We start from the raw sequence: 19,660 nt of genomic DNA, 5'->3' as shown, positions 1-19,660 counted from the left end.
CTTGCGAAGTGCTGCTTTAACAGAGGACAAAAACAGCACTTGTACCAACCATTGTTACAACATCGCGCCTTTTCTTTTTTTTTTGTCTTGTCCTTTTTTTCTCTCCATCGGGAGATTCTTGCTCTCTGGTTCATATCGCCAACCGTGCTTCCACACGTGCTCAACACTGCCCTCTACTGCACTGCACAATATCACATCCTAACATAAACTAGTACTGTACACGTGAAATAAAGGTAATCAACCAATTGCAATATTATTTAAAAGGAAATATACTGTTTCAGATGCTACATTAGCAAACATTTTTTTTCTAGATAGGAAACGTTTCAGGTGGTCAGAGACAGCACTACTGTCCTCTGTTTGAATTGGAACGAAAAAAGCTTGCTTTTATGTCATGCGCATGTGTTAATTTTAAAGCCAAGGTGCTACTGACAAGCTTCAAATGATAACTTCTATTAGGACAGAGAGAGAAGGATGGGTACATTTGCGGCAAAATGTGTGAAGCCATGAAACGTATATCTTGCCTGGCGCCCCTAAACCTGTTTTCCTAGAATCGTCCCAAACCATTTTGTCACATCAACCACATAGTGACTAATGCCTTACATCCTGAGTTAAAATGTGACAGCACATTTACCAACATGTAATGTACCAATATAGAATAGAAAAGAGTAAAAAATGTGATTGTATTTTATGGTGCAAAAAAATGGAGTTAAAATCCAGGTTTGTGTTTCAAGAATGGAAAAAAAAAAGGATATAAATAATACATAACATAAAAGCTACACTAAACAATACTAAATAATGCAGTCCAACTAGCAGTAGGAGCACACGTGTTTTATTTACAGTAGCAACAGGATTGTTGATTGTGCAGACCAAACAATATTATTAATAATAATTTCATATATTTGCAGAGCACATCAGTCAGGAAGGCGATTGAAAGTAGTTACTTTACTAATGTTGATATGAAGTGGCAACAGGAAGTCAGGCCTCCAACCGAGGTTCAACAAAGTGTCTTGGACTGTGTGTGAGAAACGTGTCAACGCTACTTTTTCCACATTGCAAGACAATGGAGGCAAGGGAAGTAAATGAGTCAAAGCACCGGCGAGTTAAACTCCAAAACTCCATTGTGAAAGTGTGTGTGGAAGTGACTGATGTAAGTAATCAAATGTTTGAACAAGAATATGATCGGGTCACGTTGAATCTGGAGAAAAGTAGAGTGCTAAAAAGTCCGTGAAGCAACCAATCCGTTTGGATCGCCCGCCATCCAACGCGCTCTTCAAAAACAATACAAGCTTCCGATCAATGTCACACGTGTTTCGGCGGTCCCAGCGGAGTGAGACAACTAGAGTGGTTCACAAAATGTGTCTCTCACACACACAGTCGGAGAAAACATCTGTATCTAATCTCACGTGATGAGCATGAACTAGAACAAAAAGCCAGTTTCAGTTGAAGCCTGTCAAAAAGAATTCATGACACCTGATTCCTTTGAAACATATTTATGTCTTATTACACAGTGCCGGGTTAAATCCATTTAATTGCTCAGCTCTTATGGGAGCGAAAATTGAAAAGCAAGGTTTAATTTGAAAGTTCTCTATTTCCAAGGGACCTTTCACGTCTCCAAAGCCCTAACACTATTACTTTGTCATGTAAAAAGCAATTACAATGACTGCCTGAATGAAATGTGTCACCAGAGGATCTATTAACAATGTCCTCAAACTGCGATATATGAACAGTCACTACCCTACTTTCAAAATGCATCTCAAGTTATTTGAAGGACAACTAAAAGGCATGGTTCTGTCACGTTTGGCAGTCAGAATTGTCTACATAATATAGTCCCTCCAAAAGATCATCAAGATAAACAATTCTCAATTTATATAATTTTTTTCCTGTAACCATTTACTGATACTTATCAACAGTGGTCGCTAACAGTAGCTCAGGCTATTTTTCCATCAAGACAATTTGTCAAACAGCACATCGCAGCTGACTCTGAAAGTGATTGCTATATCTGCAGCAACAGATAATGCCGATAGTCTAAGTCAATTTCTTTCAGTCAACTCAGTGAAAGTTAGATACAACCAATTTTTAAATTGATCATTTAAAATCGGTCAGTGAAACCTACGGGGAAATTTGAGAATGCGCGGCAAAAAACGTGGACTTTGAATTTGGAAATGTTGGGAAGAAGATTGCATAAAGTTGTTCAATTATACCTTATGCAATTCATTCACTGCCATTGACGTATTTATTTGTCTTTTCACAGTCCAGCCATTGAATCCCAAGAACTTATTTATATTTTTTTCCCCTTTTTTTTCTCCAAATGTTAGGGTAAAAGAGTGTCTGAAAATGTCTGGTAGTGGATGAGTTAAGATATCATCACTGTACTGTATGAACATTTGTATGTAAAAGGTAAACAGCGAAATTATGAAATCCTCCTTCATCTGTCAGGCAACTGTTTTATCATGAAACGGTCTCGTAACGGCCGATCGTCATCAGGGAGTTGTGAAAAAGAAAAAAAATTGTAAACCAAGCAGACACCTGCTTTGAAACATCTCTCTTGAGCCAGAAACAATCTGTAGCTAATTATTTCTCTTCGAGGCAAATAATGTAGTTGTCAGCTCATGCTATTCCTTACAAACCTGATGTCAGCGTGAGGAATATGAAATTGAAAACGGGTGCCACCTTTGAATAAACACACGCACGCACGGACTGGCGACTATAATATTGCTGGAAGTTTTGCACTCAACTTCATTCAGTTTCATTTTATGTCCAATGTTGTCCAATTTCCAAATTTTACTTTTAAAGGGGAAGTCAACCCAAACACATTTTTTTCAAGACTATGTTCCCAGCAGGCCCACTAGTTGAAACACAACATTTTGATTAATATTGCGTTTGTGGAATATGAGTTAAGCAGCACAATCCACCTGTTTTTAGCCATCTCAGGGGGTGGCCATTTTGTAACTTCTGTCGAGTGAACATGACATAACAGTGTCTCAGGGCTCAGAAAATGACCAACCATCGCTCAGCTTCAGAAAACAGGTGAGCTGTGATTGGTCGTTACCTGAGCCCTGAGACTCTGTGATGTCGTTTTCAGTTGACAGAAGTGACAAAATGGCCGCCCCCAAAGATGGCTAAAAACGGGTGGATTAACTCTTATTCCACAAACACAATATTGATCAGAATGCCTTTTTTCAACTAGTGGGCTTGCATAGAACATATTCTTGAAAAAAGACATACTGTATATATAAACATGTTTGTGTTGACTTCCCCAATAAGCTTGGTAGCTCAAACAAAATATTTACATTGTAAAATGGTCTAAAATGCTCTTCGAATAGTCCCGATGCATACAGAATGAGGAAATATTTCAATTTGACAAACATATATATTTTTTAGTAAGTTATAAGTTATGACAGCTAATTGAAGCTGGCTTGACAATTTCAACTATATCACAATAAAAGCCTAATTATTTCTTCTTCGAAGAATGTCTTTGCTGAGAGCAACATCAAATGATCACACAGGTCCCACGAAAAAAAAAAAACTTTCCATTTCACATCGAGTGTTTGCCCCTTTCTCGCCACTCTATCCATAATTGAAGCATATAAATAATTGTACATACAGAAAGAGAGCTTGTAATGAATAATTCTGGTTCAGATGTGGAGCCTTGTCGAGGTGTCCCCATTGATGCCGTCATGTGCAAATGAATAAATGGATGTTTGGAGGAGCTACTTAGATGTAATGGATGTGGAATTGCACTAAGCTTTTTGTCTTTTGTTCTCGGGCTGAAAGATCTTTTTCTGCATCGGCTGACAACATGTGACACGGAGCCAAGTTTGAAGAATGACTTGACGCGGTTGAAGATGATGTAACTTAAATGCTGCGGCCTTTGCCGTCATCGGCTCCCGACCCAGTTGGACACCTCTGGGGGATTCTTGACGGGTTTGACAGCACTCTTCAGAACACCAAGTGAAGGGAATTCTTTTGAGGAAGGGTGCCCCCTCTTTTATGCTCTCCTTCTCTCCTCCACCTTCCTCCTTAAAATTTGTCATATAGATGACAGGGTGGAGCTTTTCTGGTGGCCCGTGGTGGCCCAGCACCCAACCAAAATCACATGAAGGTTTTATTTCACCTGTCTGCATGAATCTCAGCAGTGTTTGATTCGAGCAGTCGCTTCACAGCTCAAGAAATGTTCACTGAGAAAATTAAACATTTCTTCTAGTATTTGCAGTAAATATTGTAACACAAGCTACTACATGCCTGGCATATCTTTTTTTTTTTTTTTTTTTAAATGGAAATAAGTGCTTGACCTGATAAGGTCTGCAGCAGCAGGGTAAATTGATAACAAGTAAAAAAAACGAAGTATTTTAATTCATAGAGTTTATGCGTGGCTGAGTTCTGTTCTTGTTGCCTGAGCAGCTGGCTTGTTCCAAACTGTGGAGCTTAGCAGGGAGTGTGGCATGATCAAGTTGCAGAACAAAACTTCAGGATTCCCTCAATGCAACACTACCAACCAAAGGCAAATAATGCAGAAGTGTAGGACCTTGGGAAACACGACACTTAAGGTGCAAGCAGCAGGAACTCACAGATCCCCTTCTCGCTGCACGTGTGGTTAAATGAGACATCTCATCCGTGGAGGAATTTTGGATTTTCATCACCAGCTGTTCCCACCCTTATGTGTGGGTCACTATGCTGCTGGGGCCTTGCAACCTTGACAGTTTGCTACATTTGACAGACATTTGGGTTATATTGTTGCGGCAGCTCATGCCAGCAGCATCACTGCACATCATTCCTCCTCGCTTCTATATAAAAACACCATCTTTTGTTGTTCTAATTTCTGTGTACTTTTTAATAGGTTGGGCAGACATCCAGTTTTACGTGGACATGCTCACTTTTTGTGATGATTAGAAAAAAAACAACAACACCCAATTCAATGAGCAAATTATAACTAAAACACTGAATGACATTTCTACCCGATAGTGTTATTTGTTTTCAGTGTTATTTGTTTTCAATGCTATAGTAAGGATTTGAAAACATGGTCATTCATTTTTGTTCCGCTCATAATCACACACTCATTGAATTGGAACCTTTGGAAATGAAGATGAACAAATGAAGATGAATGTCTCAACAGTGGCTAGAGAACAGCGACAGGAAAAAACCCCCCACAAAGTAAGGAAAGGCCAGTTTGCTTTACAAATAAGTTTGAGGCCGAATACAGGAAACAGCAATAGGGCAGTTCTTAATCAGGGATCTTCAGTTTCGAAGCAGAACTTATACTTGAAGGTCAACCTTATGAAATGTTTGATTTCTCATAAAGCTGGTTATGTTCAGCTTCTAATCAGCCTTTTTCATTTTTGATCTGATATTTCAATAGGGAAATGATGTCACGTCATATAGCTCACATATTCATCTGTCCCAACTTAGTATTGTTATGCATTTTGTATTGTTCACAATAATATCAGACACATACAAATGAACAACAGCCTTATGGCCAGTAGAATTGTAATGTTTGTGGAAATGTAAAATTACTGTAGTTAAATCAGGAGTTTTTACAGTAGTTATTTTTTTTAATGTCTGCAATTCTCAACTATACTTTTTCTATACTGGTAATTTGGATGTAAACTAATGCGCATCTTATGGCTAAATTCCCAACCACTAACATTCTCCACAGCATGTATGCAAACTTCGCATTTATTGGCCTTCAGATAGAGGTCTCATGTTTTATGAAAAGTTTTATAACTTCCAATTTCAAAACTGCATGCCGGTGAGTAAAAGCAAGCAATTTAAGGGTTTACATTTTACAAACAAATGAACTTCACAGTTAACAGATTTCTGTCCATTGAGGTGGAGCACATTGGAATGGTAATGACAAAAGCATGGAATGGTAAAAAAAAAAAAAGGCATCATTCTTGCTTTATCATGAGTGCCTTGGTTTGTGTAAAAAGCTAAACAAATACGCAACACACTTTGTTTCATGACACTTGCTTTAGGGCCACCCACTTGCACTGATCCATACGAAGATTAACCAAATAACTAAGAAATCGAGAATCCATTCCATCAAACTAATCAGGAGGTGTTGATTGCCATTCCCTTCTGTCCACTATCCAATAAACATCTGACAATGACACTTCAAATTGGCGCTGATTCAAAAGTGAATGGCCTGACTCAAAGTCCGATTTCAAATAAGATTGCACATTGTATGCCCAGTTTAAAGAAGAACCAATCATAGAAATCAGTTCTTCATACTTTCACAGATGATTACTCTTTGCTACAGCAAAGAGTTGGAGGAGACTTGAGTCGAGAAAATTGAAATCGTAAACAATCATATACTGTACTGTAAGTATGTTCCTGTTTTTGTGTTTGTTTTTTCGGTAGGCTACCAGTTCAACTTTAATGAGTTTTCCTCATAGCTAATATCCAATCTTTAAGTGGAGACAACAGTATTGAAGCTTGAACAACAGCACAGTACATGATGCTTGGCAGTGTTGAAAATGACAAACAGAAATATCGAAGTTCTCCTTGAAAGTAACTCACTTTTATTTTTCAAGGATGAGCATACATCGTGAATAAGTTAGTTGCTAACATAATTGATAGCATTGGAAAAATACACCCTAATCCCCTAACCTTAACCACTCAAATCAATAGTTTTGGGTTTGTGGTAAGTCATGTCCAGTATATGAGAGTTCACTGTGGCAGGAGTTATTAAAGTGTATCACTGCCAAATTTGTATACATGTAAGTGTAATGTTGCTAAAAAAAAATGAACATAATGATATTGTATGAGTTTTTCCCAGAGCTGGGCAGTCCGTCCCTGGGCCGGACCTGTCGGACCCTCCGGCCCAGCCGGATGCCCATTTTTGGGGCGGAGGGGTGGGGGATGACACATTTTTTTAAATGGCTGGACTAAGCATGGCCGGAAGCGGATTTTAGTCCGGCCCACTAATCGGCCCTCATGAGTGTGACGTGCTCGCGAGGCGGCCAAATTTCATCCTACTCGGTGAAAGGCTTCTTTTTAGGCTTCTTTCAAAACAACTTGTGTCCGAGAGCATATTCAAGCTGCGCGCAGCACTCAAGTATGGCACATCATGCACTTTCCTACTTCCGGAAATACGCCGCAGCAAAACTGCTGTGTAGTGGTTTGCTGGCATGCTTTTATTTTGAAGGCCGGGAAGTGTGAAGGAGGGCAAGTGTGGAAAATTAAGTAACTTGTTGAATGCTTTCAGACTTGTCTTCTGTTGGACCCAAATAATTATACAATACGACAAAACCAACCCCAGGGCTCGCGATGGAAGTAAGTACACGCAGCTGGATAAGTACGTGAGTAAGTGGCGCGTTTGAAGCGTGTCCACACGGGGTTTGAATACTAAGTTAGCCAGCTAATTGTCTTTAAATAAACCTCTTCCGCTAGCATCCCGCGGTTTTATCATGTACTTTTTTTTGTATTTTTTATTTGGAGGGGGGGGGGGGGGGAACAGTGCGGGGGGCGACAATGTTTATGAATATGGCCGGGGGGTTGCGGCCGGAAGGGTACCCAGGTCAAGGGTGGAGGGTCGCGGCCGGACGGGCAAAAAAGGGTCAAGTGCCCAGCTCTGGTTTTTCCACAATTTCCAACAAAATTCTCATGAGAAGACAAGGACACCAATACATTTTATGGTAATACTGTATATACATAAAGAAAACAACAGAAAAAACACATTTTTGAAACAAAATTTTTAATATTACTTTCTATTATTTTCAGTAACAAAAGCCAAATGAGCAATCCATTCAATTATTTAAAAAAATGGTAAGGCATGTCTGCTGTATCAACAACTTCAGTTCCAAAACACTTAAAACACTGTGCGTCGGTAGCTGTGCTTCTTGGTTATCCAATTTTGCAAATGAAACACACAGTACCACACTCACAGCATATGTTTTAGCAAAAGTGCATTCAATGTTTTTCATCGAAATGGAAAGGACTTTGCATAAAACATTTTGTTCAAAAGTAAACCCACAACCTCAAGTCAGCGGCCATTGTTGTCAGTTCTAAAGTACCTTATGTTCTTTTTCACTTTTGAAATGCCAGAGAGTCGAAAGAAGGCAAAAAAAAAAAATCATTCCCAGACAAATTAAGTTAAGATCTGAAGCATCTGAGACATTGATGCTGTATAAGTGACAGTGTTGTGATAGCTTGTCGGGAGACACTACGTAAGAAAAGGGCAAGCATCGCTCTCAACACAATCGGAGAAGAGCAAGTACTTTGGGGAGATTGGACCAACTTCATAACATGCCTTTTTGTATTATCTTCACATTAATTCAGGGACACCAATAAATACATATTTATTCTCAGTGAGCCAACACACTTTTTGCAGACAGACTATCTTGTTTGGGCTCTTAAGAGTGCAGGGGTGTCCGCCTTTGTAAAATCACAGATGCTCATACGCAGCTGTCAGAAAAGAAGATAGTGTGTGAGGCTAAATTTTCCTATTGCTAAATTATTCAGTAAAAGTAATGATGTTCGTTTTTAGTCTTGACTATTTGAGTACACACTGATGAATTAAAGTCAATATTACAATTCCCTAAGAAATGGACTGTAGGCAAATGCTGAGGGATGCTATCACTGGCCAAAATAATTGGCTAATGGTTAATGTTTGCAGTGATGCCTCCTCAGGACTGTGAGAAGTATGGGTTGACATCATATCAACCTGATTGGACCCTCAGTAAGTGCTTTGATGTGATGCTTTGACATAATTTGTCCTTGGGCTGTGCAGAAAAAGTACCGTATGTATTCTAGCTCAGAAGAGATGATTAACTAATCAGTCTCAAAGAGGCGAGTTATTTTGTTGTTTGATTGAGAATGTAGAGCGCTGGCATACGTCGAGAAAGGCTGGGCAGGCTATGGAATCTATAAAGCCAATTTGCCAAAAATGTTTCTGACAAACAATTGCGTATGTTTAAATGATATTCTGTCAGTATTCACAAGCATGGATAAGATAAATGTTTTCCAATTTAAATTGCATTGATGAGACGTCACTCTTTCATAGAGCTGACAAAAGAGCTTTTCTGAATGTCTATTCTAATCTCGCTTAGAGGTTTTCCAGTCAGGGTTTAAGATGCCGCATGTTGACTTTTTAATGACATTCTCCTGGCTAATGACACTAGAGACTGTGTGTGTGTCTTCTTTTGTTGTACCCGACTGCAACATTTGATACGGTGGCCCACAGTATTCTGTTGACTCCTTTGCAGCACCAGGTGGGTATTAGTGATAGCACCCTAGAGTGGTTTTGATCCTATTTGGCAGGGAGATTTTTTTTTTTTTTGTTAGCCTTAGTTACTTTGTGTCCCGCTCTGTCCCACTGTCGTATGGTGTCAATTTTGAGCCCCCCGCTGTTTTCATTGTATTCGCTGCTCCTGGGTTCCAGCTTAAGAAAGCATGGTATTTCCTTTCACTGATTTTCTGATGACAGTCAGATCTATGCCCCATGAAGCAAAAAGGAGGCTTTCTCGTCAAGGCCACTTTTGTCTCGTCTGGAGGATATCAAAGCCTGAATGGCACTAAACGTCCTGAATTTCAACAAAAAGAAAACAGATGTTGGTCGCCAGTGGCCCTTGTACACCTCACCTTGTTGATTTGGGCCCCCTGGCGTCTTATCTAGAGCCAAAAGTCTCAAATTTGGATTTTAAATTGGCGAGTGATTTTAAATTGGACTGTCAAATTGATGCTGCCGTTAAATCCAGCTTTTTAAAAGTTTTAAGCAGCTGGCTAAAGTAAAGTCTCTCCTTTCATAACAGCACTTAGAAACAGTAATCCATGCCTTCATTAGATCTTGGCTGGATTACTGATTAGTCCGTTATACACTTTATTTTGGAGTCAGCCAGTCCCTCAGGCGTCTCAAGTTGGTCCAAAATGCTGCTCACCTCCTAAATTGAGGTCGTATGAGGAAGCTCAATTGAGTTGAGAGCGGTGTACTTGCTGAGAAATAAATATTTCTCAACAGTTTGAGCTCCACGTCCACAACTATGCAATGTTCTGCTCATCTATTTCTGTATGGCTCTCTGCTTCACACTGGGGAGTCTTGTCCCTGATTCAATTGCACCATGGTGAGTTTGCTGGGAATCTGCTGGTCACCTCCTGCTAATAGACTTTCTGCACAGAATGAGATGACAGAATTCATTTGCTTCTCATTCTGTCCTGGACCGCAAGCTTTTTTTTTTTGTTGCACTCTCTCGGGTAAACCATATGGTCAAACGCAAATACTTTTAATTAGCTTCAAATGTTGTCTCGATGGATATCTACTCTAATACTTGCTTATTGGACGGGACAACAGGAGCACCACATTTCCATTGTGCTTGTTCATTTGTGTTGAAGAACTTTTTTATGGACAACGGCCGTGAGGGAAAAGTGCTTTTTCTCCATCTGGAGAGCAGCGAGGAGAGGAGTAATGTTCCATGCCCGCTACATGGAACGTGTAATCTGTTTGAGAAGCTCACCGCAGCTGTTAATTTGCTCGAGAGGAAGGCTTTGGAAGAAGTGTCAGATGAGAAAGGAGACTCACTTTTCAGGTGTTTATCGTTAGACACACTGCATCATATGACTCTGCACCGCCCTGGTACTATGAACATTTGCCCCCCTTTTATTGGTATCCCTGCATCATGTCTGGAACTTGGCTTTTTTGTGACCCAAGGTCACATAAATTACATGTCGGCACATGAATCTGGCCATGGCCTATCAGATTTTATATCACGTTGGGGTCAAAGTCTGTTAAGAGAGAGACAGAGGACTGTGGAGTGACCTTAGTTGTTTGATTACCAGCACATCGCTCTATCCTCTGCACTCATCTTAGTTTCAAATCGATGGCTTTGTGGATATTGTGCAGAGACCATAACTCTGACTTTTATCCGGAAGCTGTGGTCCGATGGTTAAGTAAATACTGAGGGAGCAAAACTCTCTAAAGGGGGTCAGAATTGTACATACATGGTATACAACCTTCCAAGAACAAATGACAATTGAAGCAAGTTAGCGAGTAATATATCATGGATGGATTTTTTTGACAACCTGGTCCCTGGTAAATAAAAGTATAATTGCATTCAGTTGTTTCTGTCCTTTGTTTTATATGTGACACGTATTTAAACGGATAGTTATTATTCTTGAACTAAACCAATAACGTTACATTGCAGTACCTTACCCAGTACCCGGTACTACCAAAGGAAAACACTCAACAGTTATAGCTAGGTACAGCGTGAGAGCAAAATTCCAATGATTGGAAAAACAAGAGGTATTAAGTGTTTCTTGTATAATTCAAACAAATCAAACCAGCAAAATATATCTGTATCTGTCTATATCTGCAAAGCAGTTCCCTCGGTGCAGTCCAAGAGCCCTATTTTGGAGAGCAAATGTCCAAGATTGTTAAAGGAAAGCAGTCGCCTGAAGCCAAACTGATACTGTTATGTCTGAATCAAAACTCAGATCTACTCATGTATAATCTTGTCCAAACCGTCAAATCCAAAAGCTTTAAAAGCCCGCATTGAAACGAATAAACAAAGCATATCTGAGATTTAATTCCTTGCATGCACACAGTAAGCATTTTTTTCTTCTGTCCAAATGGGATAAACTGAACGCTGTCCCAAAGTTGTTGTACGAAGGAAAGAAAACCACATTCCCGCATTGTGTCGAAAATAACTGGCAGGTACACCGTACGGTGAGTTGTCACCTACGATGATTTTAAAAATGCATCCCAAAACAATGAGTGAACGCCATCATTTTTGTTTAGAGATGAAAACATTTTCAGTTTCGCCACCAAGCATTCCGTTGGGGACGACAAGGATGCAGCACTGCATTCGTTTCAGTCCGAGCACACAGTCAGCCACTCTCAACAGGGTGTGTTCCAGAAGGTTCTACAGGTCCGGTGAGGGAGCAGCCGTAGAACGTGCTTAAACATACTGTATAGTACGTAGTGAGCAACCGACACTCATGTATTATCTCCATCTGGGTTGTATTGTGCTGAAGGATGTTATGAGGGTGGTCATCATTAGCAGTTGCGACGGTCCGTGGGAGAGCGTCTTGCCCGCCGCCGCGGCTGCCGTGTGTACATCGCTTCTGTCGGCTCCGATCACAGGAGCTTCGGATCCCACGAGAACAGCCTCCGTCGTGCAGCCATCCGAGCAGCCGCTGCCGCTGCCGGAACTGCTGCCTTCGTCACCTGTGCGGAGGAAGCACACGTGAGTATTGACTCTCTTGTATGTCCCAAATGTTATTCGTGTGAGAAAGCATCTAAATGGCTCGTCAATTCCTGTGTCAAAGCCTTTGTTCACCAACAAATTTGATGACAAAATTGTCTTTTGTGTTGGCAGGGCTGAACAACACATGACACTATTACAACGTCAGCCGGAATATCCTTTGGAATCTGTAAATTATCTGCCTAGCCTATGATCAAACATGATAAGATGCAGTGTATTGGCCATGTATTAATTAACCTTGCCAGGAAGTCAGTCGACGCAATTCACACCTAGACAAAAGTTCAAATATTTTGCTTAAATTATTTGTCCATACGAGCGTGGATACATCACCACTGCAAATAACAAAGCCAATTTTCCATTTTGACTTACCCAAAATAGTGGAAACCTGTGAAACTGAAATGAATCCAAAGCATCAATTAAAGCTGTATCCAGAGCAAAGAGACGCCTCATTTTGGCTATGCGCTTGGGGACATTTAAAACCAATACAATAAATTGAATTGGTTCTGCTCTTAATGTGTCTGCGTTTTAAACAAGGAAGCAAAGAAAGGACGGTAATAGAATACACCACAACAGTCTCAGAAAAAAAGAAAAAAGGGTAGGATCACTACATCGGAAACCTACACCCTACATTTCTGTTCTCCATGGTACACAATTTTGCAGTTGGAAAAAGTACACGAATGGTCCAAATGGGCAAAGGGACCATTTCTGTACCTTTTTATTTGCATTTAAGGGTACACTCTTAAAACAATTGGGTTAAAAAGAACACAATTTGGGGTCAAAAATGGACCGATCCACTACTTGGGTCAATTTGACCCGACTTTCTGGGTTGTTTCCGCAAAAACAACCCCCAAAATGGGTAGTTTTGAACAAAACAACCCCCAAAAATTGGACTGTTTTGTACGAAGCACGAAGGTGGGTCAAATCGACCAATTAGTGCATTTTTGACCCAAAATTGTGTTATTATTAGCCCAACTGTTTTTAGAGTGTACAAACAAGCGCTAGGCCTACTGCGCGTGAATGCCTTTTGAAAGAACCCACTGTTGTATGAAATGCAGTATAAAGAAATAAGCAGTAAGTGTAGTAATCTAGACCAGGGATGCGAAACATATTGCACTTTGTGCACTTTAAACCAACTGAACTGAAAAAAAAATCTGCTGTCTGTGTACTTTTGTACTTTTCAGGCACTTATTGTTTCCCAGGACGCGTTATGGCATGCTACTGAACTTTTTCTGTCATAAGGTTGTTAATCAACTTAATCATTATCGTTTGAATGTGTTAATACCCATAGCTCATTGAGTGTGTATCTTTCTTAACTGTCACGTTAAAGTGAAGTAGCACATTGTTAACATGAAACCATGAGTGATTTTTGTCACGGAACAAAGCATTCAAATCCCTGTTCCATGGTTACTAAGCTAAAGTGCTCACACTCTGGCACTACAGTATGTAATTGTGCACATCTTGGTACATGCATGGTGATCACTTTACCTTTTCTGTATGTTGGCAGGGTCAAAATTTGATTTTCTTCTAAAGGAGGTGAACAGGTGCAAGTGCTACTAATTGATACGAATAATGAAATTATGACTGAAAACTGATCAGGTGTGGTAGGGGAATCATTTTTTATAATGTTGCCCAATATTGGTCTAGACAGTACCCTTAGGTACAGATTTGCCTATAAAGGGAACAAATATGTACCGTAATTTATATAATACAAAACAAATAATATGACCCTACGATACATACGGTATTTGCCTCTAAACGGTACAAATCGTAATGGTTGCAATACATATTTTGTTTAATGGGTACAATAAATGTGACAAGCCATTGGACCCTTAAAGGTAAACATTTAGTCCTTTTTTTCTGACATTGTACTGAAAAAAACCCCACACACATTTACTGGATTTAATGTGGAAGACAACTGACAATACTCCTTGTTTGTACTTTTCTTATTCCTGTAACAACAACAACAACCAATTTATTATGTTTCTTCTCTTAGCTTGCTGACTTTTCCTTGACAAAAGTTAAATAATGTCTGTGTCACCATGACAACGGCTATCCGCTAACCTAACGATGCCATTCTTGCCTCATTGTCAAACGGATGCAGCCTTCGGAGTTGCATGATGAGTTGTGAAAAGCTGAATGCTTTTTTTTGAAGGTGATGGCTTATATATCTTATGGGATAGTCATTTGTACATGTATTCGCACATAACGTGTATACAGCATGTGCGTCGTATTAATCTTCTCAGAATGAGCACAAACGAAGAATATATTCCCCCCCCAAACCTCCCCTTTACTCATAAATCTACCAAAACAGGTATATAATAATCAAAGCAACACTTACTGGAGTCTTGGAAGTAGATATCATTTCCATTGTATGCATTTTTCAGCTTATTGGTCATCACACGCAGTGCCATTATTTGTTGTCGAATTAAAGTGTCTGGCCTAGTGATGTCCAAGTTCACCTCTGGGTTGTTCACCTGGTTGGTCAGTCCCTCCTTCACCACCTCTGGGAAATATCTAGCGAAAATAACACGCCACAAAACGCATTTTCTGTAAAAGCATTATCACGTTTAAAAGAATGGTCTGTTATGTGGGCGTTACTAAAAATCAGATATCAACAGTTTGAGTTATTGAGTTATTCTGGGTTTTTCCCCCCATTCTTTTTATTTTTGCAGCCTCTGCGTAGGTTAATAAAAATTAATGTAAAGTACACTTTGTTAGTGTTGAAGCAAAATGACATGTGGATGATTTCATGATACACTGTCCACTCATGTCTTGACTGTTAATGGCATTTTACTGTTGCTGAGCAATTAATTCCCTTTCCGGATTTAGAGTGGTGTTTAAAAACAGAGCTGGCACTAGCAAGAGAATTAACATCTTTTATTGCACCATCTGTGATTTTGTTATTTGCAAGGGGCAAAGGGGATGGTGTGGTAAAATATTCAGCTTGTCTCTGGTTTTCTGTCAGCCAATCCAATCTACTGCACAGCTCAGTGATCTCCTCCACACTGCAGTGGTAATAACTGAAGTTCAGACTCCTCTGGGTATTAGAATCTTGGCGCTTATAGCAGTTCTCCATATAAGCACTAATTATTGTACTTTAAGAGTGAGAGTTAATCTAGTAACACAGTGTTGTTACTTTAATCCCCAGCAAAGTACGATAACCAGACAGCTGGCCCACTTTTTTTTTCTTTTTTTTTTTTTCGCATTTTTAAAAGAGTTACAAGAGTCCCCACCTGGCCTTGGTGTGACTATTCCAACACTGCTCCTCATCAGACTCTGTCAATTTGCCATCGGCACAGATGTCATCTGGTAGATTGGACCAGAACCTTTTGGACACCTTCAGTTTCTCTTTGATGTCAATCACCTGCCGGAGGCCAAAACAGAGCACAGAAAGGCATTAGCATGATTTTTAGTTTACATGTTCAATTCTTAAGGGTCAGACGGAAGTGTTTGTGGCAGAAAAAGGCGGATGTAGGTTGTTTAATTTGCTGAATTATATAACCACATGGAAAGCACTCATTGGCCTTACTTAAATGCAAGCTGCGCAATCAAAGGAGATCCAATATCGGGTTAATCGAAATGATCAGTTTAATTGACACAGGGCAGAACGGAAACGTTTTGGTATAAACCTCGACTCAGGCCTCAACTTTTGTTTGTATTGCATGTGCTCTCATTGCTTGCATGGATTTATTCAGGGTACTCCCAATTCCTTTCAAATCTCATAAATGTCGGTTAACGATGAGTCATTGGGTGAGTGTCAATGGCTGTTGATCCATCCATCTATTTTCTTTCGCTCATCCTTTATCCAACCTTTCCAGGGAGATCCTGCGCTGTTCCCAGGCTAACCGGGAGACATAGCGTCTTCAGCGTTTATCCTAATCTTATGCCCGAGCCACTTCATCTGGGTCCTCTCGATGCTCCATTTTGAGACTCTTTCAGATGGCTGAGCTAGTCTCCAAGGCAGAGCCCGGACACCCTGGAAAGGAAACTCATTTTGGCCACTTTTGTCCAAGATCGTGCTCATGAGAGATGACTGCATTAGTGCTTCATGACCGAGAATGGGCTTCTGGCAACCACCTACAGTTAATCGTGTGAGTAACTGAGCATGTCACTTTGTCCATAAAAAGTCACTAGTCTTGTAGTTGCCTTTGAAAAATATTAGTCCCCAAGAATTTTGGAAAGGCACCAAATTGGCAACACTGGAAGTGTCCAGTGAGTAAATAATGAAGCTGATTGGTCCGTAAAATGAATAACTAATGAACTAAATCAAAATGTTAAAAAAGAAAAAAAATGTAACAGAAAACACAGAAAACAAGGCTGTCATCTCTGTAAGAAGGTACCGACAAACGGTGACATTTAAGCAGCGGCAACTTCCTCTAGTTTGCGTCACTTTTTTTGTCATGTATTCCATCAAGGGAGTTTGCACTTCATTTTCTTCCCACTTTCTCCCCATCTTGTCCACTTGCATCCATATTGTGTTTGTCTTTGATTCATACAAGAAAGACGTGGGGTTTCGGCTTGAATATTTGGAACAAGTGCTCACCCGTGACTGATTCCATCTGGACTCAGCACGAAGTTTGAGTGGATGAAAAGGAAGCAGGAGGGGGGAAAACATGGGGACTCATCATGAACAGATGTTGTTACCATTGTGTCTAATATCATGATAAGAGAAAACACAAATCAGCTCACCAATCTCAGAACCTATTATTACAATCACATAACATCCAGGACAAGAAATCTACTTCAGCAGTTGCCTTTCCAAGCAAAAATACTCCGTTTGATTTTAACATTGAAAAATAGTCCATTTTCCGACAATGGTTTGTGGTTGCAGGAGTGGCTTCTATGTGACAGTGCATTGTCAATGTCACATCCTCAAATCAAGTTCAATTACATGAAAATGAAAACAAAACGTTTTGGACTGGACAATGTAAACTTTCCTGCAGCTCAGTTCAAACCACAAAATGTTGGATTTTCTAGTGTGTTCCCCCTTTTCCATAAATGTTTAATTTGCGACACTGACTGTCTCACTTGCAACCAGCTTGCCTCTAGAAATCAAATTACAATTCAGATAATAGTGGATACCACCAAAACAGGGAGTAGAAAAAAAAATCGTCTGTTGCAAGGGCGATTTTTTGTGGTGCGTAAAATGTACAAGTGTGTGTCATTCATGACAAACTATGGAAATGTTATAACACTAAATACATATTTACTGTAAGTGCTTCACACGTATCTGCTTTTATTGAGTGTGTTAGCTTGTTTTAGTGAGTGTATTTCTAAGGAGCCACCTCACTTCTTGCGCTTATTGTATTGGATCTATTTGCTGGATTTACTATGCTAGCATTACATCCAAAATAATCCTCATGTAGAATTATAATCCTATTACATTTGGATTTTTAGCAATTGTTCCGAGATTCTATTTATTTTTGGCTCACATTGTACAGCTAACCGTCTCAAGAGGAGAGCTCACTCCTTCAATTTCTTCTCCAGAGACTTTGTGTTTTCTTTTATGTTGTCAGGGTTGGAGGGGTGTTTTATTTCCTCTCTATCACAGAAAGCCGCTTCATTGAAAACTGTTGCTGGACCCTGAAGTGACACAAATCACCAGCCACAACATTGGCCAGAGTCGAATGAGATCCAAAAGAAGAGCTGTATAAAGATACTGTATCGCTATAAAAAACAAGGTAGTCCACTTTTGATTGACACTGTCACATTTTTTTCCAGCGTTTATTGCTGTTGTTGTAGCTATGACATAAAGCTACACTGCATAGAGAGGATTTTTTTTTTCTAACTTTCAGAATTCTAGGTTATCTAAGACCTCTCGCTACTCCTCCTATTTCAATATGTAATGGAAATCGAATTGAGGAAATGCTGCTGCGGGAGATAGGCCTCGCTCATACTTATTGTAATCTGGAGACCAAACCACAACTGCTGTAATGAGGTTAAACAGATTTTGATGTGAGTCTGACTCCCCACCAGAATTCATGACCTCACCACACAGCCACAGTATTGATCAGAGCAGGAAAGGCATGGTTATTTACAGTGAACTAGTGACAGTATAATGGCATATAAATACAGCATATTCTACCAATCCAGTTCTGATCGTAAAGCATCAGAGAATCCCGCCTCCCCCCGAAAAAAATAAATCAGTGTCATTAGCATTGATGTATCTGGCAAAGATACATTATGGGTTAAAAGCAGAGGTCCAACTTTGTGTATATGCATGTATGTCACAAATGTCAAACTCAAGGCCCGGTAGGCCACATCCGGCCCGTGACATCATTTTATGCGGCCCGCGAAGACAAATCACGTGTTGACTTGACATGTTTTTTTTGTTTTTTTTTTCTTAATTGTCTTCACTGTTAACACAACATTAGATATTCCAAGCATTTGTTACCAATCCTTCCTTTAAAATACATTGAAAAATGGTTGAACAAACTATTTACTGGCTTCTGAGTTCAAAACTAGTGAGCCATCAATTAGTTGTGTACAATATACAATATACATTTACACAAGTTAACCGTCGTAATGGCCCGGTGAGTGACATCAGAAGTACGATGTGGCCCACGACAAAAATGAGTTTGACACCCCTGATGTATGTCATGACAATGAAAATTATAGAGAGAGTGAAAGAGAGAAGGAAAGAAGAAGGCACAGTGTCTGCATCACTCCTCAGTGCGTGTGTGTGTATTTCTGATTACTTTGAGATAGCTAAAAGAAGGTGTGAGGGGTTGATGCTTACGCATTGGGTTTCATTCTTTGACATATATAAGCAAGGTTCAAGGCAATATGTGCAGAGTGAAATATCTCAGAGCCACAGGGCGCGCGACTCTCTTGACCATCACGCTGAGCATATTAAATATGTTTGGAAGACGGCAATAGCAATAGGATCAAAGAGAGTTCAGGGTATAGAGTACTTGTATCCCTGGGCAGTTGCGGTTGCAATGGGCCTAAAGCAACCAGAAGCTGTGCACATTTTCGCAAAAGAAATTGTTCCAGACTAGACTGTAATTTATGTCGAAAACCATAAGGAGCAAGTTGTCACAGAAATTTGAGTTGTTTGTGAAGAGGCATGCCGGAATTGTATTTTCTTCTTTTTCCTTTATTGCAAAGGAAAATGCAGCAATGTGCTGTATCTTCAGAGGTAGTATTTCCCAGGGAGAAACAAATGCTCTGTCTCTTCAAGATGGAGTTGGAGTTGCTCGACGCTGGCACATTAAAGGCATGCAGAGATGCAGCCTCCCTTCTGTGTGCTCTATGCGGAGAGGAGACGGAGAGCTGAGTAGTGATGAGACTTGAACTGATCTAGTGAAGATGGGAAATGGCACTGATACTCACTCAGCTTTGGGGGATTCAAATTGTGGACATTCTAGAGATACGGTTATTTATAGGGGAACTCAACACAAACACTTTTTTTTTTTTCAAGAAAATATTCCTAGCAGGCTCAGTAGTTTAAAGACGACATTCTG

At 39.9% G+C, this 19,660-nt stretch overlaps 1 protein-coding gene across 2 annotated transcripts in view; it reads right to left on the bottom strand.

Annotated features, from left to right (window-relative positions):
• Nucleotides 1-6,670: 6,670 nt before the first annotated feature.
• Nucleotides 6,671-19,660, bottom strand: part of LOC147149764 (glypican-6-like) — an 81,519-nt gene continuing 68,529 nt past the window's right edge. For both annotated transcript variants that reach the window (XM_086025844.1, XM_086025845.1), the window contains 3 exons: nucleotides 15,428-15,558; nucleotides 14,533-14,708; nucleotides 6,671-12,157 (listed from right to left, as the gene is read on the bottom strand). In XM_086025844.1, the coding sequence (XP_085881970.1) occupies nucleotides 11,934-12,157; nucleotides 14,533-14,708; nucleotides 15,428-15,558 (531 nt within the window). In that variant the 3' untranslated portion in view covers nucleotides 6,671-11,933. The remainder of the gene's footprint in view (nucleotides 12,158-14,532; nucleotides 14,709-15,427; nucleotides 15,559-19,660) is intronic.

Source organism: Filicampus tigris, chromosome 3 (assembly GCF_054856515.1).
Source record: "Filicampus tigris isolate MCC_2025a chromosome 3, RoL_Ftig_1.0, whole genome shotgun sequence".
In the NCBI taxonomy this organism is placed as follows: Eukaryota; Metazoa; Chordata; class Actinopteri; order Syngnathiformes; family Syngnathidae; genus Filicampus; species Filicampus tigris.
The sequence above is the reverse complement of the archived record's forward strand: the minus strand, read 5'-3'. Positions and strand labels throughout refer to the sequence as shown.